Below are 23,322 nucleotides of genomic sequence, written 5' to 3'. Positions count from 1 at the left end.
TTGAATGTGGGAAATTGTCATCATAACCACCTGGTTGAGAACAGCTTTCACATGACTGTGGTTTATTCCCTTGAGTTAGGTGCAGGATATGTGTAAAAGACATCAGATCAGACTATCTCCTCATTGCATTTAACATATCATCACTTGCCCAAGGTTAGAAGAACAAGGTGAGTGTCCTCATTGATCTGATGGCAATTTGGGGGTGGCCGGGACTGCCACACATCAGCTGAATGGGACAGGTTGGAGAGAATGGAAACTACCTGGTAACTGCAGGAAGATAAGGCTCATGGAGATCACTGGGGTGGCTCAGAAGTAGCAATCCTAGGGGGGATAAATGGTAACCAGAGGTTGAGCCAGTGGTTGGGGAGGCTTTGTAGGACAAAGCCTTTGTAGGACAAGAGACAGCCAGACAGGGCTGAAGGCAGAGCCCATGATGTAAGAATGAAAAAAAGGGAGATGATGAAAACAGGTGGAGTGACCATGGGCTCAGGCTAAACGTGTGGTTTCTAGAATGCATACACCAGATAATGTTTTAAAAAAAGCTTAAGATTTTTGAAACTGCCTAGTGCTCTACGTTACTGCCTTTAAAGTCAGGAGTTGTAGGAGAACCAGGACAGGTAAGAGAAGGTGTTACCAAAGTCTAACTTACCAACTGCCTGATTTCTCCTATGCCAGGAAAGTAGAGCTACTCTGCTGTAAAGACATGGACCCTGGAACCACAAAATCAATTACAGAACTTCAGACTCTGTAGGAAAAATACTGATACAGATGAGATTTATAATCACTGAACTTTTGAAATATCTGCATTGCTTTATAGAGCAACTGAACATTCTCCAAGATGTCCTGCCAACAAAACCAGCAGAAGTGCCAGCTCCCTGCCAAGTGCCTCCCCAAATATCCACCCAAGCACCCCCCAAAGGCTCCTCAGGCCCTGGCTCCCTGCCCCCCTCCTGCCCCCTCCTGCTGTGTCCCCAGCTGCTGTATTTCTGGCTTTGGAAGCTGCAGCTCTCTGGTGTCCCACCGGTTTCCAAGTGTCTACCTATGCCAGCCCCAGCCTTCCAACTGCTGTGAGGTGGAGCTTTCTGGATGTTCCAGGTGCTGCCATGGTTTTGGGGGCTACAGCTGACCTGCAACCTTTGAGGAGCCAAAGAGCCACAGCCAAGGACCAGTCTGGAGTTGATGTCACTTCTCACTCTCGGTTTTATTCGTCCCTCTCCTCCTGAATTAAGCTGCCTAGATGTATACATGATGGATTCCTCTTTTTCCTGAAAATCTCACACTTCCTGGCCTTAGCTCTGGTCCTAGGTCAAGAAGACCTGAACGCTGGAGAAAACTCTACTTCCCAAAGCCTTATCAGTGTGCACAAATAAAGCTTATCTTTCCTGGCACCCAAAACTTCTTAGAATTTGTTGATTTCCCCTATCCTCAGCTTTGAGGAGCTTCCAGGAACCTGGATTCCTTAAGCAGATTCCCACAAATAGCCACCAGATGGGAAATTCCCTCTAGGTAGACCCTGGGTCTGAGCAGTCTGACAGGGCTGTGAAAAAAATATCCAGAGGGGAATAAGAAGGGGATGTTCCCAAAGTATCAGTGACCCTCTTCCACTGCTATTGCCACATTTGCCACCATCACTGAAGTTTCTTCCTACTCATAAAGGACACGATACTTCCCAGTCCCAGAATTTAGCCTCCAGATCATTTTTATTTGGGGGAATCACATGCTTAAGAAGGAAATGCCACAGGGGTACTTGTAGTTTTCAGATCTCAGTTCAAAAAGCCATGAGAAACACTCTCCTTGAGTGAATCCTCCTGACTGAATCCCTCACGCCTTCTCTTCACACAGACGCCAGAATCTGGTGGGAATGTACACCATGGTCCAGTGAGCATAATACCCCCAAGAGACATTTGGGCCTTGGTGTTGCTATCCACCCTATGTGGTTTCTTTTCCTCTTCTATTTAATGGGACAAATATCATGGGTTGGGGGGGCAAGTTCTCAAGGTACTTTTTCCAACCCAACAGTGGGCCACAGGCAACAGCAATGCTCTGCCCATCCTTCAGGACTATGGTTCTTTTTTAAAATTTTTATTTTATATTGGAGCATAGTCGATTAACAATGTTGTATTAGTTTCAGGTGTACAGCAAAGTGATTCAGTTATACATATACATGTAACTCTTCTTTTTCAAATTCTTTTCCTATTTAGGTTATTACAGAATATTGAGCAGAGTTCCCCATGCTCTACAGTAGGTCCTTGTTGGTTATCTATTTTAAATATAGCAGTGTGTACATGTCAATCCCAAATTCCCAATCTATCCCTCCCCCCTCCTCCCCCTGCCCCAGTAACCATAAATTCGTTCTCTAAGTCTGTGAGTCTGTTTATGTTTTGTAAATAAATTCATTTGTATCATTTTTTTAGATTCCGCATATAAGCAATATCATATGATATCTGTCTTCCTCTGTCTGACTTACTTTACTTAGTATGATAATCTCCAGGTCCACTCATATTGCTGCAAATGGCATTATTTCATTCTTTTTTATGGCTGAGTAATATTCCATTGTATATAGTTACCACATCCTCTTTATCCATTCATCTGTCGATGGACATTTAGGTTGCTTCCATGTCTTGGCTATTGTAAACAGTGTTGCAATGGACATTGGGGTGCATGTATCCTTTTGAACCATGTTTTTCTCCAGGTATATGCCAGGAGTGGGATTGCTGGATCACATGGTAGCTCTGTTTTTAGTTATTTTGAGGAGCCTCCATACGGTTCTCCATATTGGCTGCACCAATTTACATTCCTTCCAACAGTGTAAGAGGATTCCAGTTCCTCCACACCCTCTCCAGCATTCACTGTTTGTAGATTTTTTGATGATGGCCATTCTGACTGGTGTGAGGTGATATCTCATTGTAGTTTTGATTTGCATTTCTCTAATAATTAGTGATGTTGAGCACAAAAGCATAATATTAAAATGGCCAGGACAATTCTAAAAAACAGGAGTAATTTGCAGGGACTAGCTCTACCAGATATTATATATTTATAATATATTACAAAGCTGTTATATAGATAGTGTGGTACTAGACCATGAATATACAGACAGATCGATAGGACTCAGTGGGAAGCTCAGAGCTGGGACCAAATATATAGGGGAAATTAATACATGATAAACACACTCTCAAATCTATGAAGAAAGATCAATGAATTATGTTGCCACAGCTGGGTAGCCATTAAGAAAAACCTCTCATTTTATACTAAGATGAGTTCCTAAAGGTTCAAAACATTACAAATTATTCCTTAAGAAACTTTAGGAGTGTTCTTCTATAATTTCAAAATGGGCATCAGTTTTACCATTATAACACACACAATCAAAAACAATAAAGGAAAATATTTTTTAAAGTGTTTCCGTAAAAATGAATAGTTTCTATACGGCTGAAATCTAACACACAAAGTCAAAAGTCTAAAAACATACCAGAAGAAATTGTGCATCTCATAGCACAAAAATGGGCTAATTTTCCCAATATAGTATGAACACCACAAATCGATAATAAAATGATCAACAATCTAATTAAATATCAGGTAAATTGCATAACTGGGCAGTTTCCAGAAAAAGAAATATTATGGCTCCCAAGCATAATGAAAGAAAATTGAGCTGACTTACTAAGAAAAACTCAAACCTACTCTGAAATATCAGTTTTATGAGGTTGATAGAGCACAATTAATTTAATAATGAATTCATTGTGTGAGTTTGTGGGGAAATATGCAGTTTTACACATTGTGAGGAACGATGTAAATTGGTGAAACATCCATGGAAGAAAAATTGACAATGTCTCTCAGTTTTATCTTTTGAGGAAGCAACTGCACTTAGGGAAATGTATGCTATATGTATTCTCCCCAAGGCACGATGTATGTACAGTGTTACACCACAGCATTGTTTGCAAGAGCCCAAATTGGGAATTCCCATGTGTCTCTAGATTATTATTCAGGCAGCAAACTGAATGAAGATACTCTTTATGAACCGAAATGGAATGATCCCCAACATGAGAAAAAGCAGTGAGCAAAACAATATGGAGTTTCTCTTGTTTTGTTAAAAGAAGGAAAGGTATACATGTTTGTGTGTGGCTTTTTGCATATAAAATATCCCTGGAAAGATATGTGAGAAACTGATTGCTATTGGATGAAGGGATTGGAGTAGCAGGGGGAAATTGCACTGTGTATCCTTTTTACCTTTTGGGTTTCGAACCAAATAAATATATGATAATAATGGATAATATCAAAGGAGAAGTGCAGGAAGCTGGGCCTCAGGGATCTGAACCCAGAAGTGAGAGACCACAAGGATTTGCTCCATTACAGAGCAAACTGACCTCAATTTTCTCATCACCAATAAATTTAGCTCCTATAGCTAAAGAAGATGGTCATAATCATCCCTAATTTTGATGACAGAGGCAAAAAAAAAAAAAAAAAATAGGAGGTAGGAGTGGGGCTGTGAAGGGACACATTCTGTTAGTTTGGATGATGTTTGGAGAACAGACTTTAAAAACAGGTTTCTCATCTTGGGCAAATGAAGTTTGGAGTTACAGCAGAGACCACAGCCCACACAAAAAAAGTAACTAACAATCCGCATTCATGCATTCAACCAACATTGTTTATTCCCTATATGTCAGAAACTATTCTAGAAGCTTGAGGCGAGTCCGTGAGAAAAAAAAATTAGTTTTGACCATTTGGAGGTGACATTTTGGTGAGAGAAGAAAGACAATAGACAAAAACAGAACAAAGAAATTATACGTAGCGTATATTGTATGTATATAAAAAGTGTTACCTAGGAAAAGAAAGTAGAACTGTATAAAGGTGATTGGAGTGAGGGAAAGGGTAGCAGATTGTAATTTTAATTAATTACTTAATTAATTTATTGGGGGTATAGTTGTTTTACAATGTCATGTTAGTTTCTACTGTACAGTGAAGTGGAGTTCCCTGTGTATACAGCAGGTTCTTATTAGTCATCTATTTTATACATATTAGTGTATATATGTCAATCCCAATCTCCCAGTTCATCCCACCACCACCCCCACCCCTGCTTTCCACCCTTGGTGTCCATATGTTTGTTCTCTACATCCGTGTCTCTATTGGCAGATTGTAATTTTAAATAGGAAGATGACGGTGTAATATCTCACTTATAAAGCCACATTTAAGCAAAGACTTGAAGGAAGCGAGGGAGTTAGTGATGAAGATCTCTTGGGGAGACTATTCCAGCCAGTACCAGCAAAGGGCCCTAGGTGGAGGGGGGGGTGTTTATGCTGAGTTAGAAATGAATAAAATAGAGCCCTTGCCCCTCAAGGTATCCTTGTTTCTCCCCTGTTTAGAACCCCTCAGTGGCTCCCATTGTCCTCAGGTTAAATCCAAACCCTTTCCCATGGGTATAAGACCCTCATCAGTACAGCATCCACCTCTTCTCCTTTCTCCCCGCTGTGCTCCAGCCACACTGAGCTTCTCCCCTACACAGGACACCTCCATGTCCCACTCCTTATCTCCCGTTGCCATCCAATCCCTGCTTAAACATCACTCCTTCCGGAAAGCATGCCAGACCCCAAATCCGACCCCATGTGCTCCCTTGGCAACCTGTGCTTCCCCTGCCATCATTCTCATCACACAGTACTGATGCCGTCTACTGTCTCTATACCGAATTAAAAGAGCTTTGAGAATGTCAGCTATTGAGCTTGTATACTTCATGTTCAAGACGGAGCCTGGTAGACAGTAGACACTCCGTACCTATGTGTGCGATAGGCTTATGCCTTAGGTAATCGAACCATTATGGGTTTACTCAAGAGCTGCCTGTGCCCTTCAGGAGAGAAGAAACCAAGAGGAACCCTGCTATCCAGCCAGCAGGGGGCGCCGGTGAGTCAGTCACAGTCACAGAATCTTGGGGAGAGAGAATGACAAGGTCACAGAGGCTTAGAACCTCGGAAGCTTGGCATCCGGAGGGAACAGAGACCATTTGGCTTCTGATAGTCACGGATTCACTAGGCTGCTGAGGGAGGGGCATATCTGCTGCCAGTCCAGGGAAGACAGTTTTCAGAAGCCAAGCGTGAGAACCAAGAATTGAAAAGAGACAGAAAAGAAGTGTCCAGAGCAGGTAACCCGGAGAAAACTTGTCGTTGGGTCCTGCCTTCATGGCTGTCCATTCATCCATTCATTCATTCCTTAGTACTGAAGTCCACATAATGTCATTCACTGTGTTAGATGCTGAGAACGGTGGTGAGCAGGACAGAGAGGATGCCTGTGCCCGTGAAACTAACAGACTAGAGGAGAAGCCAGACCATTAGGGAAATCATGATAAAAATGTAGCGAGAAGTATAGGGAGCACCAAGAACTTATATCAGGGCCACAAACCCTATGCGTTAGTGTCGTTTTCCTCAAGTGATGTGTAAGCTGAGACTTCAGGTTTGAGTAATATTTAGTGAGGGTGCGGGGATAGGTGTTCTAGGCCACGGGAAGAGCGGTACAAAGATCCAGACAGAGGCCGGCAGAATTTAGCAGGGATCTGCTCTGGGCCAGTCTGATGACATGGAAGCAACAGTGGCGAGAGATGAGGCTGGGCTGGTGGGCAGAGGTCAAAGAGAGGGCAGTGAGACAAAGGAGACAGCACTGGCTCGGAAGGCATGGGACCTGAGGGCATTGTCCTTTCCCTCTCTGTGCTTTAGTGCGCAGGACTGATGCCTAAGATGCTCTACATCTTTGATGCGTCACCCCACCCCCAATCGGGACCAGTTCCCGGGACCTGCCCAAAGGGAACGTGCTGGGAGGGGATGTCTGGAAGCAGCCAGGTGAACCCCTGGATGGGAGCTCTGGGTACCCTCTGGCCACTGGGATGAGAACTGCTCCTGTAGAAACAGCCCAGCCTGGACTTGGAAGGATGGAGCCTGACATGCTGGACTTCCTGGTGGGCAGGAGGCTCCCAACTGTCAGTCCAGGGGCACTGACTACAGAGAGAGAAAGGTAAACCACAGACACAGAGGAGGAGAGAAAAAGAGAATGGAGAACAGTGACAGAGAGAGACAGAGAGGCAGGGAGAAGAAATTGTAAAGGAAGGAAAACAGGCACACAGAAAAGCAACAAAAAATTTTAAAGGGCTCATTATCCACTCTCCTGCTCCCCTCCCCCCACCCCCACCTTCTTCTCTCCCCTGGTCTCAGGTCTGACTCCCCCACGGGACAGATTCAGACAACAAGGAGACTGCGCCAGATACCAGGCTCCTCGCACACGTTCACGTGCGCACGTGCGCGCATACACACGCACATGCCCAAGCTCACCCCCCAGGGCTCCAGGGCGCCCAAGTGCACACAGACTTTCTGTCAAACAGCTTCAAAGACCATGAAGGAGGCACTGAGCAAGGCTCCTATGGCCCTTAACTCTCCCCTCTTTTTCCCCATTTTCCTGCTGATGTCTGGGTTCTATTTTCACGTCTGTGTGTCTCCCTTTGCCCTGCCTCTCCTTCCTCTTCCATCTCAGGCAAGTCAGGGCATTGACAGGGCAGAACTCTGCCACCTCAGCCTCTCTGCAGCGTCTCTTGACCTGGAGGGAGGGACTGTGTCACTTGTCCCCTACTCCCACCCCTTAGGAGTCCTGGTCCAGCGTCGTGTGCCTAAAACTGAGCAGAGACCTCTTCCTGGATGACAGAATTAATCCCTGAATAACTGGCAGGCATAGAGTCACAACTGAATTGAGGCCAACACCCTACCCCACAAGTCACTTTTGCTTCTCAGGTGAGAACCTGCCCCTGACCCAGCTGAGGCTGCAGCCAGACTGCCAGGGACTTGGGAGTGTGGAGGGTGCAGACCCAGCGGTAGGGACCCCGTGAGGTGACCCTTCTCAGATTTCTTTCCCTCCTGGTGCTCTAGCTCAGGAGATGCAAAGCCTAGTGGACCCCAAAGGGTAGTCACCCCAGTCTGTCCTCAGCCAACAGCAAGCAGCACAGTGACAGCCTTCTCAGACTTGTGGCGGTGGCTCCTTCCCCCAGAGAAACCACACGATGAGGGTCTGGTGGTTCTGAAAGTTGAGGTGGAGAGAGGCTGGGCAGGGCAGAGGCGTCAGCCACGCCTGGCTCAGTGGGGCCCAGCTTGTGCACCCGAGCTGAGTGAGGTGGATCCCCAGAAGACAGGGCTGAGCTATGGGCCTGACACCCATCATCCGAGACAGCCGAGGCCCTGGGTCTACAGCAAAGTGGGTCATCGGACAGGTTTCCTTCAGGAACCACCTAATGTGAGAATCCCACACACCTTCCGGGAACCAGATCTGCCTTCAGTGGCAAAAAGGGGATGGTAAGGCTTTCCGTCCTGCTCAGAGAACCCTCAGGAAACCTTTGGTGTGAGGGGGATTTTTAACTCCTGTCCCCAGGAGTCCCCCCATCCTCAGGACACAGAGAAAAGAACAAAAAGATGAGAGCCATGGCTTTCTCAGCACCGGATGGAGTATTTGGAGTAGGGCTGGGAGGGGGTGGTGGATGGCAGGGCAGGGGTGGGATAGAGGACGGGGAAGAATCCACCTGCAGGAGGGGCCGAGGCCAGAACAGAAGTGATCTCCTTAGGAGTTATTCACACAGGCTCCAATTTTAAAGCCTGATGAACAAATACAGTGAAATCTCAGTTTGGTCCAGCCACGCAGCCATGGTCATAAACTTCAAGTTCTTCCTTCCTTGTGCTTGTGCTTCTGCGTGGACACACACACACACTCACACACAGGTGGGTGCACACATGCACACACACAGATACACAAGTGTGTGTGTCTAGTGGAAAGCCCACGGCAGTAACTGGTTCAGTTTAAAAAACCATTTTGGGAGGACTTCCCTGGTGGTCCAGTGGTTAGGACTCTGCGCTTCCACTGCAGGGGGCCCGGGTTTGATCCCTTGTCGGGGAACTAAGATCCCACAAGCTACGCAGTTGAAAAAATTTTTTTAAATCAAAAAAAAAGAAAAACCATTTTGGGCCAGGGGCTTATCTGTGGGCTCTGGAGGCTGGAGGGTGGTGGCAACTTGATCTCAGCAGTTGTCACTTGAACTCCCACACCCATCCTCCTCCACCCAGGTGACAGGCTCTGACAGACCTGGCACCTCCCTGACGTGGGTGTGTGGCCTTGTGGGATGAGCCCCCAGCCAGGGTGCTTGCTCATTTCTTCTCCTCCACGTCTCTCCCTGGGCTAGAAGACACTCCAGATCCCTCTGCCTGCTGACTCTGGGCCGCTTCTAGACACTCTGTCCTGCTCTGGGACCTCCCAGTGGCTTTTGTCCACGCGCCATAAGAGGGACTGGGCAGAAACCATAGCGGTGCTGCCCTAGGGGCCATATATTGAGTCCTAGGTGTATGGACTTAAGGAGAACTTTCCTGGATTTCCTGGGTGGGAGGTAGGTGGGTTGATAAGGAGCAAAGAAAGAGTTGTTTGGGTTTTTCCTACCTCTAGAAGAATCGGGAGATTACAGAAGCCCTGAATGGTTGAATTTGAGGACATCTACAAGGTCCAGTTGTATCCTCTTCACCCCTAACGCTGCCCCCACACAAAGGAAGAGATAAAGGTCAGAGAGGTGAAAGAGCTGCCCCGCCCCCTGGCTCAGGAGTCATAGAGCCAAGCCTAGAACTCAGCCCTCCATGCCAAGAGCAATGACCTTTCCGTCTCCTTTGCTGGAAAGACCCCCAAGGCAGACACTTCCTACATGCTGAGGGGCGTGAGGGGGATGATGCTTTCAGGAAGGGCGAGACAAATACATCCATCTGTCTCAAGACAGTCGGTCACCCTAGAAAGAGTCCCGTTGCACCTGGGTCCCTGGGTACCACGTTGGACACCAGACCAAGCACATGCTGAGTTGGAATGGAATCTGACTTGAATCCACTTACTAGCAACTGAGGTAGATCTCAGTTGAAGTATGAACTTCAATCATATTTGTAGGTAAAATGGGGTGAAAACACCGACGTCTCAGGCTGGCTGTAACCATTCATGAGATGAAGTTTTTGAAGTGCCTGCCACTGGACTCAGACTCGGCTGCCAAGGGTCATACTCTTCCTCATTAGCTAAGAGACCTTCGGCAAAATTCTTACATATACCGGTCTTTCCTTTTTCTATCTGGAAAACGGCTCCCTAGTGAGGAACCAGCACACTGACCCATACGAAGGTACAGAACTGTGGGACTGGGTTCCCTCTGAGCATCCGGCCCTGCTTTCCCAGTGCTGGTCTGTGTCATCACTCTGAAGATGGATGTATCTGGGGGTCAAAGAAGGGGGGAGTGAATGCAGGCAGCCAGCTTTCCCTCTGAAAATGTTCTTTTTGTTCTAGGACCTCCAAAACTTGAGAAGATGTGTGACCAACCAAAGTGCAACCCAAGCTGCCCACCAAAATGCAACCCATGCTGCCCACCGAAACCCCCGTGTTACATTCAGCCCACGTGCTGCTGTTTGGAGCCCAAGCCTGAGTGCACGTGCCTTAATAAGGAGACTGATCCCACTGCACCACAAACTCAGAACAATAACTCCCTAAGCCAACAGCAGTCCCAAAGTCCAAAACTGGCACCCAAATCAGGTCCCCCGGGGGCAGAAGCAGCCAAACAAGTAGACTGTCACAAACAAGTGGACAGTGCCATGCCCACCACCTGGTAGGGTCAGGCTAGACCTACTTTTAGAAAAGCTGATTCTCATTGACCACCAATTCCTCCCAACCAGAAGCCCCTGTTTCCCTTCATAGTCTCCCAACCTAGGGAGGCCCCAACTGGAAATGGAAGGTTGAAGAGGCTAGAAACACCTTGCCTAGCGATCCTGATGTTAGATAGCACAAAAATAAAAGAGCAATACGAAATTGCCTCTGTTTCCTCCTTTACCTGTGAAACCATCTCACCTGTCCGGCCTAAGTCCAAGAAAATATTCTAGGCATGTCATCAAGGGCCCAGGACCCAGAAAACCAGAGTCCAGAAGTACAAGACTTCTGCTGAGCCAGAATTAGTGTGACTGACTCATCCTTGTTTTAAAATGAAAGTCCCGCGTTCCAGGAATCCCTCCAGTCCCAGGAAAAGGGGGCGGTCAGTCACCTAAGAGCAGGAATTCCAGTGCCCCTGGGCCCCTGCGCACCACCTTTGAGGTCAAACCAGCAAGAGCACATCCCGAGGAGTGATTCCCCTCCCTTATCCCAGAGATTTTCGTAGAGGTAGAGCTCCCAGGACTCAGCACAGCACTGCAGCTGGCCCAGGCAGCAGAGTCTTACGGCATCAATACCAGCTCTACGACGGTGGAGCAGGCTGTTGGACCCTCTCAGGCTCCATTTCCTCATCTGTAAAATGAGGATAATGGTACTTACTTCAAAGGGTTTTTGTGAGAATTAAACGGGATCATTCATTTAAAGTGCTTAACATAGGATCTGACACATCATGGATACGCAATGCATGGTTCTCCTCAAACTTCTCTCTGTCACCAGGTCTCTATTTCTCTCCAAAGAAGCCATCATGCTCCAGCAATTTGTCCCCAAAACACACCTCCGTTAATCTAGGTGGACAGGTAAAAATAGAGAAATCAGCCTCATTCACTATACTTGTAAACTTCATTTTTTCCTGCTTTCTTGGTATACAGCTGACATATTCATCACCTTCAGAATTTTTCTAATGACCTTTTGTGTTTCCTCCCTCATGATTCTCTCTGCCCACCAATCTCCAGAAAACAACTGATCTAATTTTGGTCCCTATAAGTTAGTTTGAACTTTCAAGAATTTTATACAAGTGGTATCATCCAGTATGTATTCTCTTATGCCTGGCTTCTTTCACTCAGCAAAACTACTTTGAGATGATTCAAACAAGTTGTTGCATGTATCAATTGTTCATTCTTTTTTATTGCTGGGTAGTAAATGCCCTCATTGTATGGATAATACCACATTTTGTCTATCCATTAATCTATTGATGGACATTTGGATTGTTTCCAGGTTTTGACTATTACAAACAAAGCTGCCCTGAACATTCATGACAAGTTTTTGGATGGGTATATGTTTTCATTTCTCTCAGATAGAGATCGAAGAGTAGAATAACTGTGTTATATGGTAGGTATATGTTTTACTTTTTAAGAAACTGCCCAACTGTTTTCCAAAATGGTTGTGCCATTCTACATTCCCACTGGAAGTACATGAGAATTCTGGTTGCTGCACATCTTTGCCGACATTTTGTATGCTCAGTTTTTTATTTTTAGACATCCTAATTGATATGTGTTAATTGAGTTTAATTTGCGTTTCCTTAATGGCTACTGATATGAGCATCTTTCCATGTGCTCATTTGTCTCCAGGTATCTTCCTTGGTGAATTATCTGTTTGAATATTTCCTCCATTACTTTGCTGAGATGTTTGGTTTCTTATTATTGAATTCTGAAAGTTTTTTAAAGACATATATACATTTTGATATGTCCTTTATCACATAAGCTATCTGCACATATTTTCCCCAGGCTGTGGCTTATCTTTTCGTGCTCTTAAAGAGTTTCTTTCACAGAGGAGGAGTTCTTAATTTTGACAAAATCCAATTAATTTTTTTTTCTTTTATGGATCTTGCGTTGAGTGTCATATCTAAGAAATCTTTGCCTAATCCTAGGACACAAAGATTTTCTCCTATGTGTTCTTCTATAAGTTATTTTTTGTATATGGTGAAAGTTTTGGACAAAGGATTTATTTTGGGGGGGGGCAGTGTGGAGGGGAATATATGGATATTCAATTGTTCCTTTCTCTACTGAATTGCCTTTGCATCTTTGTCAAAAATCAACTGACCATATTTGTTTGTATTTACCTCCAAATTCTTACTTTGTTACATTGATCTATTTGTCCTTCCTGACACTCTCATCTTATTTACTATAGCTTTAAACTGTCTTGAAGTCAGATAATGTAAGTCCTCTAATTTTGTTCTTTTCCCAAGTTGCTTTAGCTATTCTAGGTCCTTTGCACTGCCATATGAATTTTACAGTAAACTTGTCCATTTGTACAAAAAAAAAAAAAAAAAGAAAGCCTGCTGAGATTTTGACTGGGATTGAATTAAATCTATAGAATAAATTGAAGAGGAATGGACATCTTAACAATATTGAGTCTTTCAATTCATAAACATGGAATATCTAACCATTTATATAGGTCATTTTAATTTCTTTTTAAGTTTTGTAGTTTTCAGTGAAAAGGTTTTGCACATATTTTGTCACATTTTCCCTAGGTATTTCATCTATTTTGATCATAATTTAAATGGGTTTTTAAATTTCAGTTTCTGATTATTCATTGTTAGTATATGAAAATGCAATTTTTGTATCATAATCTTGTATACTGCTTATTAGTTTCAATAGCTTCATGTAAATTCCGTAAGATTTTCAATATATGTGATCAGGTCATCTGAGCATAAAGAGAGTTTTACTTTTTCCTTTCCAATCTGGACGCTTCTTATCTCTTTTTTTGCTGCCATTTCAGGATGATCCTTCTCTTTCTACTTTGCTGAGAGTTTTTAACAAAAAATGGATGTTGAATTTTGAAAAATGTTTTCTTCTGCATCTATTGAAATGATCATACAGTTTTTCTTTTTTTGTCTATTAATATGGTGAATTGCATTGATTGATTTTTGAATATTAAAACAGCCTTGCATTCCTGAGACAAACCCTATTTGATTGTGTTGTTTAGTCCTTTTTACATGTGTTTAAGTTTGATTTGCCAAATTCTTGTTACCTTTTTCCCTCTATGTTAAGGAGGGATATTGGTCTATAGTTTACTTTTCTTGTAATGTCTTTTTCTGGTTTTGGTGTCAAAATAATGTCCTTATGAAGTGAGAAGTAGTCCCTTCTCTTCAGTTTTCTGGAGTATCTTGCGGAGAATTTGGTATAATTTCTTCCTTAGATGTTTGGTAGAATTCACCAGTGTTTCTTTGTGGGAAAGTTTTTAATTTAAAATATAATTTCTCTAACTGATTTAGAGTTTTTCAGATTATCTATTTCCTCTTGAAAGAACTTTGCTAATTTTTTTCTTTTAAGAAATTTATCCATATTATCTGTTTTTGAATTTGTTGGCATAAAGTGTTTTATAATATGTCCTTAATATTTTTTAATACCTATAGAATTTGTAGTAAGGTGACCTCTTTCATTGCTCTTTTATAAAAAAATTTATTTATTTTTATTTATTTATCTTTGGCTGTGTTGGGTCTTTGTTGCTGCACACAGGCTTTCTCTAGTTGTGGTGAGCAGGGGCTACTCTTCGTTGCAGTGTGTGGGCTTCTCATTGCGGTGGCTTCTCTTGTTGCGGAGCACGGGCTCTAGGTGCGTGGGCTTCAGTAGTTGTGGCATGTGGGCTCAGTAGTTGTGGCTCAAGGGCTCTAGAGCACAGGCTCAGTAGCTGTGGCACACGGGCTTAGTTGCTCCACGGCATGTGGGATTTCCTGGACCAGGGCTCGAACCTGTGTCCCCTGCATTGGCAGACGGATTCTTAACCACTGCGTCACCAGGGAAGTCCTTTCATTTCTGATATTGGTGATTTATGTCTTCTCCCTTTTTTTCCTGCTTAGTCTGGCTGGTGTTTTCATCAATTTTATCAGTATTAAAGAATCTGCTTTTTGTTTCATTGGTTTTCTATGTTGTTTTCACTTTTCTATTTCACTGATGTCTGAGCTGATTTTTGTTATTTCCTTTCTTCTGCTTACTTTGGGCTTACTTTGTTCTTCTCTTTTCTAGTTTCTTAACATGAAAGCCAAGGCCATTAAATTGAAGTCTTTCCTCTTCTAGTATGCACATTTAATGCTATTAATTTTCCTCTCAGTACTATTTTAGCTAGTTTCAAAATTTTTTTATATGTTGTGTTTTAACTTTTCTAGATCAAAAGACTTCCTAACTTTTTGAGTTGTCCTTTGAACTATGTGTTACTTATTATTATTATTTTTTTTGCTAAATGTTGGGAGATTTTTTTTTTTTAAATAAATTTATTTATTTATTTATTTTTGGCTGTGTTGGGTCTTCGTTTCTGTTCGAGGGCTTTCTCCAGTTGTGGCGAGCGGGAGTCACTCTTCATCGCGGTGCGCAGGCCTCTCACTCTCGCGACCTCTCCCGTTGTGGAGCACGGGCTCCAGATGCGCAGGCTCAGTAGTTGTGGCTCAGGGGCTTAGTTGCTCCGCGGCATGTGGGATCTTCCCAGACCAGGGCTCGAACCTGTGTCCCCTGAATTGGCAGGCAGATTCTTAACCACTGCACCACCAGGGAAGCCCCAGGTTGGGAGATTTTTAAAAGATCTTTATGTTAATTCTAATTTTATTCCTCTGTGGTCAAATAGCACAGTTTGTATTACTTGAATCCTTTTAAACTTATTGAGACTTGTTTTATGGGCCAGAATATGCTCTATCTTGGTGAATGCTCCAGGTACACTCAAAAAGAAAGTGGAATCTGTTTTGCACAGAATGTTCTATAGTGTCAATTAGGTTAATTTTTGTGACAGTGTGATTTCAGTCTTCTATATTTCTACTGATGTTATGGCCACTTACCAATTATTAAATGAGTAGTGTTGATATCTCTAAAGATAACCATAAACTCTTCTATTATTTCTTGTAACTCTGACAGTTTTGATTCATATATTTTGAAAATCTTTTATTAAATGCATAAACATTTAGGGTTTATTATATCCTCTCCATAAATTGCCTCATTATCATCACAGAATGACTTTCTTTGTCACTGGTGATATTCTTTGCTCTAAAATCTACTTTCAACTCAATTTAGTCACTTCAGTATTCTTTTGATTGGTATAAGCAAGACATTTCTTTTTCCATCACTTTATTTTCACCCTATTAGCATCTTTATATTTAAAATGGGTTCCTTCCAGAAAATATATATTTGGGTCTTTTTTATTCAAACTGATAATCTCTGCTTTTTAATCAGAGTATTGAGATCAATACTTTTAATGTGATTATTGATATGGCTGAGTTTAAATCTACCATCTTACTATTTGTTTTCTGTCTCACCTATGTTCTGTTTTCTTTTGCCTTTGTTTTTCCTTTCCACTGAGTCTTTTATATAATCCCATCTCATCTCCTTTGTTGACTTACTCTATAACTCTTTGTGTGATTTTGGTGGTTAAATTGCGTCGTACAGATCCTTCACTTAGGATAGTTTACCTTCATATTACACCACTTCACTTGCAGCCTAAGAATCTATAAACAATATTCTTCCATTTCTTTCCTTCTGACCTTTGTGCTTTGGTGTGATACACTTTTCTTTTACATATGTTAAAAACCTCATAATACATTGCTATCAATTTTGCTTTAAATAATTATTTATTCTCCAAGTAGTTTTAAATAGTAAGCAAAAGTCTTTTGTTTTTATCTGGGTAGAGTGGTCTTTCTTCCTTTGTGTGGATCTATAATTCCATTTTATATCACTCCTATTCATCCTGAAGGATTACCTTTAACATTTCTTAGAGTTCAGAGTCTTCTGGTGTTAAATTATTTCAGCTTTGAAATGTCTGAAAAAGTCTTCATTTTATCTTCATTTTATAAAGATATTTTACTGAATATAGAATTCCAATGTATATATAGTTTCTCTTTCAGTACACTTGCTCTGTTATTTTCTGGCTTGCATTGTGAAGAGTGAGCAATTTTTTCTTACTCTTTTTCCCTCTGTAATATGACCTTCCTTGTGCAATGTGTCTATTTTTCTGTGCTGGTTTTTGTGATTATTTTCTTTATCACTTGCTAGAAGCAATTTTATTTTGATGTGATGATATAATTTGCTTCACATTTCTTGTGCTTGAGTTCATTAATATTTTTGTATCTGTATAGAGCCCCCCACCTCAGTTTTTAAACATTTCAGTAATTGCCCTTCTACTCCATCTTTCAGGGACTTCAGCTGTGCTTGTATTAGGCTGCTTGATATTTTCCCACAGCTCACTGAAGCAGTGTTCCTTTTCTTTTAAAATTGTCTTTTTGGATAATTTCTAAGTGAGATAAGTCAGACAGAAAGACAAATACTGTATTCTCTCACTTATGTGTGGAATCTTAAAAAAATAAAAAAGCCTCATTGAGACAGAGTGAAGTAGTTGTTGCCAGAGACTGGGTGGGGGCAGATGGGGGAGGGAATAGGGGTAGAAACCACCAGTTATAAGGTAAATAAGCTCTGGGAATTTAATGTACAAAATGGTGACTGTAAGCAACAATATTGTCTTATTTATTTGAAAACTGCTAGGAGAGTAGATCTTAAATGTTCTTACCATACACACAAACAAATGGTAATTATGCGATAAATATGTTAACTAACCTTATCGTGGTAATTACTTTGTAATATATATGTGTATCAAAGCATCACATTGTATACCTTAAACTTACATGATTTTTATCAATTATATCTCAATAAAGCTGGAAAAAAGAGGAACCATTTCAATGGCAGAAAACTCAGGTTAGGAAGGTACAAACTGGGGAGACTTAAATGTCTCCTCTCCCCTCCACTCAACACTAGATCAATTGTTGTTTGCTTGGTTAAGCATTGGATGAAGCGGTTGGGTTACATTTAGGAGTCATGGACAAAAATTACAAACTGAATTTTTAAACTCTGATATCTTGCTGCACACACCAGAGATGCTTGTACTATGTGAGACCCAGGAAGCTGCAATGGCAAGTTAAGCATGGAAGATGGGGCTCCTTGAACCTCAGCCAGACTGAATGCTCCTCCTTCCCCAGTTAAAATAATACTATACTTACCCTGGCCCCAGCCCCCTCCTCTTTCTTGCCTCCTGGAGGTGGGCATAGCACAGACCCTCCAGAAGGGCTGGGGCTGGCTTGGCTCTATTAGCCCCCAGTGCCTGCAGGGATGCCAGGACTGTCTCTCCTAGTCTCATCCCTGAATGCAGATTTCACACTTCTGTTTGGCCTCATGGCCAGTTAGCTCCACCTGCTGCTTGGAACTACTTAGAGGCAGGGGCAGAGGATGGCTGGAATTCCTGTATTGCTAGGGCTGGAGGCAGGGAATGGAGAAGTGAAACTCTAAGCACAGAAATACTACCAAAAAGAGCCAGGGCAGATGCAGGAGGGAAAATGGGGTCCTGGTTTTGCTCTCTAAAGCTTGAGACTATTAATGGCGAGGAAGGAATGTTTACAAAGTCACATGATCACTACTGCTACAAAGAAGGAGAGACTACATAGGGGGTGAGATTTTGGAATATTTTAATCCCATCCTTTCTCTCACACAAGACTCCCTGAGCAGCCGTCTTCCATCTTGTCAGCAGCAGAGACCCCAGAGGAGGGTCTATAGCTGGATCTTCAAAACAAAAATTAAGTTTCTAAACAGAATCTTGGGATTCATGGCAGAGATCTAAAATCTTATACCTTCCAGAAAGCAATCTTAAAATAATCTGAGGGGTAAGAGGAGAAGGAATGGAAGAGGGGATCTTACATTGCCTGAGGTTAAGCCAGAGTTGATTGAGTTTATCCGGACTTGAATGCATTAAGTTTTCTCTCATCAAGAACAGTGACTAGATAATAGAGGTTAAATTTATTTATGGGAAAACACAGTTACATCTTTTTAACATGAGTAGACATTCCTTCCAGAAGTATTTACATAGGTGACAGACATATTGGACATGTTGAGGAGACCATGTGCCAAGTATGGTCCTAAGTATTGGGAAAGTCGAGAAATTAATACAGTAAAGAGCTCTCCTCTCGTGAACTTACATTCTAGCGGAGCAAGCACACAGATAAAAACCATAAGTTCAAATGGTGACGAGCACTCTAATGAGATAAATAGCATGGTGGAATGAGCGGTCTATTTTAGATAGGGTGGCTGGAGGAGCCATCTCAGGGAAGTGACATTTCGAGTAGAGGTCTGAATGAGGTGCAGAAGTAAGTCATGGAGATATTTGCAGAAGAGGTCTCCAGGAACAGAGAAGAAGTGGGAAAGTCCCAGCTTGGATCCAAACCTCCACAGGCAGGAGCAGAGGAGTGGGGAGATGGGGTTGAAATGAGCATGGGCTGTAGAGCTGTCAGGGGCTCATGGACTTTGGTCTGTCAGTGACGACTTCCCAGCAGAGGAAGGGTAGAGTCATGAGTAGAGTTTAGAAGATGTTGGAGGAAGGGAATCAGCACTGGCTATTCTCCCATTTATCTGCTTCTCTTCCCTATAAGACTTTTTGAAAATGCTGTCTATTCTCACTGTCCCAAGCCCTCTCTTCTCATTCTCTCTTGAAGTCACTGCAATCTGGCTTTCATCCTCACCTCTGCCCTTGACTGCCTTTGTCAAGGTCTCCAATGGACTCCATGTTGCCCAGCCCAATGGGTGTTCTTGGTCCTCATCTTTACAGCATTTCCTCCAGTTGTTCATCCCTTCTCCTCAACGTCTCCACTTGTCTTCCGGGATACCCCATTCTCCTGATGGGTTTCTTACCTGCTCCTTCTCAGTTTGTCCCAGTTTTCTTGACTTGTTCCTTCTCATCTGACCCCTTGACACTGGAGTAATTCAGGGGATGGTCCTTGAGCCTCTTCTCTTTACTATCTGTATTCATTCCCTTGATAACCTCATCCTGGCTCGTGACTTCACATGCCATTTATACACTGATGATTTCCAAATTTATGTCTACAGCATGAACCTTCTTCCGAACTCCACTAGTATATCTAACTGCCTACTTGACAATTCTACTTGGGTGTGTCTGATGGGTATCTCAAACTTAACATGTCCCAAAGCTCACTGTTGATTTTTCCCACAAAGCCAGCCCCTCCTGTGGTCTTCTCTATATCTGTTAAATGGCAGCTCCATCCTTAGTCATTCATTCAGGCCAAGAATTTTTGAGTCATTGTTTGCTCTCACCTTACATCTAATCTGTTAGTGAGTATTACTGATTCTATTGTCAAAACATATCTATAATCTGACCACTTCTCCCTGCCTCTGCTACTGTCACCCGAGTCCTAAGCAGCTGCTATGTGGCTGTGGTTGCCTCTTACAGTTCGACCTGCTTCCACCCTTGCCGGAGAGATCCTTTTAAAGTAAGTCAGATGATGCCAATCCTCTGTGCAGTACTCTGCAGTGGCTTCTCATCTCATTCACCGTAAAAGCCCAAGTTGCTGCATAATTTCTCCCACTGCCCGGCATCACCCACTCCTCCACACTCACCTCTGACAGCTCTTTCCCTCATTCACACATGCCCAGCTATACTGGCCTCCTTGCTGGTTTCAGAACATGCCTTAGGGACATGGCCCCTGCTGTTCCCTCTCCCTCCACTTATCCTCACCTTGACCTCATTCTTTCAGGTTCTTGCTGTAGGCCTTTCTTGACTACTCCATTTAAAATACACAACATCCCCTCCCTGAGGGCTCCATAAACCTCTTCTTTGCCCTATTTTTCTACACAGTATTTCTAACACGCTTTATATTCCAGGTATGTGTTTATTTCACTTGCCACCTGCTTCCCACACTGGAATGAAAATTTTAGGAGGGTGGGGACTTTCACCTGTTTTGTTCAAGGCTGTACCCCTAAGTGTCTGGAACACAGGCACATGGGAAGCTCTCAATCTGTTCTCAATGGACAAAAGATCAGTAAGGCAGAAGGTGATAAAGGGATTTCCAGCACAGAAGCACAGAGGTGAGTAAAGGTGAACTCAGGAGATGAGGAGATCTGGACCTGGCCAGGACCTGCCACTGACCCCCTGTGTGATCCCTGCTCTTCCTTCCTCTCTCTAGACTGTGTCATCCTTCATGAAGCCAGGGTTGAACTTGATGACCGTGAAGGCTCCTCCAGCACCAGCTTTCTCAGATGTGGATCCTAAGCTGGGGAAGGAGCTAGTTTGGGGGTGCCTGGGGCCTGAGGCTCCTAGAAGAAGTACTGGAGGCTGGACCACAGGGGAGAGAAAAGGCGAGGCTATAGCTGAGCATGCAAGGACTTGCCTGTAAGAGGAAGACCTGGGCTCGCCTTTCTCCCCCAAAGCCTTCTGACTTCTCTCTCTCCTTCCTGCCCTGCCCCCCACACCCCATTCCAAGCAGGCTTTCTAGTAAAACCTGAGTGGCAGGAAAATAACTTTTCGGCCACTCCTGCAGTTTCCAGCTCAGGCGTCTTCTGGTTTGCAGCTCTCCAATCTTCCTCTGTGGCAACCCTGGACGCTGCTTCTCCGGTATCTCCGGTATCTATTGCACTTGATGGACATCCCTGCCTTCCCTGGTGGAGAGGCTGGCCTGGGAGCAGACACACCCACGCTTGCTCCACTTGCTGGCTGGGGGACCTCTGCTCTGAGCCGCAGCTGCTCGTCTGTGAAGTGCAGCGGGTTAAATGAGATAGTGGATGAGGCTTGTTTAGCATCATGTCTGGTAAACAGTAGGCTTTGAAGGTTTGCCTCCTTTGCCTTCTCCCCAGGGAGACTCACAGCCCTGGTCTGTTCACCCCTGCATCCATGCCTAGGCCAGTTAGTTGTGTGCTCATGTGGCATGGCATTGAATCGTACCCATCGCTCTGTTCCTGTACCTGTCTTCCCATCAGATGGGAGTTTCCTGGGAGCAGGAGCTGTGTCCTCCTAAATCTGGGGCTTTCTGAGGTCAGGGGTTGTATCTCCCTGGGAGGCTGGGGTGGTAGTCAAGGCCCTCCCCAGTACACTGGCCCAACTGGGGCCCCAGAGACCAAGACTCACCTTGACTCTGCATTGTGGCCTGGTTTGATGCAGATAGTAAACAGGGAGGCACGTTTTTGGGAAGAAGGAAGAGGCACTCTTTGATACTCTGCACCAGACAGACCCATCTGGATGCCTGGAGCAGTTAGACAGCTTAATGACAGTGAAACAGTGCACAAATACAAAGAACAGGTGAGGTTAGAAAAGGGCCACACTGGGGCTGCTCACAGTGGGGCTGAGCAGGACCCCAGTAAGGCAATTAACACCTCTTGGTGAAAGCCTCTTCTCCAGGATCAGGTGATGCCAATCCTCTGTATAGTACTCTTATGTTGCCCAGAATGTGATTTCCCAGGGAGCCCCAGGGGAGGGCATCCTGCCAGCTGGAGGAGAGGACACTGAACAGCTCCTTTTCTCTGCTACTGATAAACGTTCATGGCTTTGCCCCACTTTTTGCACCAGGGGCAGAACTGTGACTGTCTCTCCACAGGGATCAGATTCACAAACAAGGGCCAGCGATGGAGACTGAAATTGGGAACCAGCAACCCCATAGGCCAAGGAGGGGAAGCCAGAGGAAGACATAAGGAAGGCAACCAGGGCACATCAGACAGGCCAACCCAGGAGCCCGGAGAGGAAGAATCAGCCTCTTGGCCCTTTCTTGGTCTTCTCCCCCTTCTTGGAGCAGCAGATGGGCATAAAAGACAAATGAGGCACGGAGGTCAGGTTCAGGAGGCCACGGAGGAGGAGAGTGAGGATTCTGGGCCTGTGGGAAGGTGACCAGTGCGGGCTGCAGATTGTGAGATGATGTAGGCAACAGTGCACTGAGCAGAGGAGGAGGCCTCAGGGGATGGAGAGGAAGTTAGTGGCCTCAGAGGATGGAGGTATTGCCTCTTCGGGAAACAGCCTAGTCATGGTGACCCATGGTGGGAACGTGAGACCTCCTGGTCCAAGTCTGCCTCTCAGGACCATCTGCCCTCATCCCGACCCTTACGAAGGGCTGTCCTCATTCCCCCAGGCAGTGAAATTCGTGACCCATTCCTCCTGCCCACACAGCTAAGCAACAGTTCGAGAAGGTTGTTTCATTCGGAGAGTTTCTAGCTCTGCAAGAGAAAGAGCCGGGGCCTCTCTGAGCTGGGGATGAGCTGACGTCAGGGCCTCTGCATGTGTCACGGGATATGAGCTCATCCTCATTATCCTGGGCGGAGGATGGACAGCTACCCGGCCTCTTCATGTGGGCCTGTGGGGTCACTCTCACAGGCACTGAGAGAATCTCCCCTGTACACATGCCTGTCTGTGCCCCAGATGAGGCAGCCTGAGGGCAGGGCATGGGGCCTCTGAGCCCCTAAACGGCTGGGGCTCCTCCAACCCCTCCCCTGCGCACACACACCTCAGCTCCATGCTTCGCCCTCCTAACCACACCCTAGCTTTACCCAGCAGCCGAAGGCTCACACACACTGTCTTCCCTGCAAAGCTCTCATTATGCTATGAATCAGAGGGCGGGAGGTAGATCTGGCGGGTACTAGCCCTTGGAAACCCATAAGACCAGTGTGACTACCTGGAGCAGGGTCTGCTGCCCTGGGACTGACTGTCATGAGCTGGGGAGGGGCAGATGCCTCCTATGTGATGTCAGCAGCAGAGCACAAGGCATGGGTGACCATGTGTGAGGATACTGGGTCGGTTCTGCTTGGGGGAGGGGGATGGCAGGGGGCAGGGTGGAGAGGGCTTTCCCAGCCCCAGAAGATGGCCATC

At 44.5% G+C, this 23,322-nt stretch overlaps 1 protein-coding gene across 1 annotated transcript; it reads left to right on the top strand.

The window, feature by feature from the left end:
* The first annotated feature begins 391 nt into the window (after positions 1-391).
* LCE7A (late cornified envelope 7A) lies at positions 392-10,410 on the top strand. The gene has a single exon (XM_082347274.1). The coding sequence runs from the start codon at positions 839-841 to the stop codon at positions 1,124-1,126; it is 288 nt and encodes a 95-aa protein (XP_082203400.1). The 5' UTR covers positions 392-838; the 3' UTR covers positions 1,127-10,410.
* The last annotated feature ends 12,912 nt before the right edge of the window (positions 10,411-23,322 follow it).

This window comes from Balaenoptera borealis (assembly GCF_965194805.1).
Source record: "Balaenoptera borealis genome assembly, chromosome: 1".
Lineage (NCBI taxonomy): Eukaryota > Metazoa > Chordata > Mammalia > Artiodactyla > Balaenopteridae > Balaenoptera > Balaenoptera borealis.
This window is presented reverse-complemented; position numbering and strand designations above follow the sequence as displayed.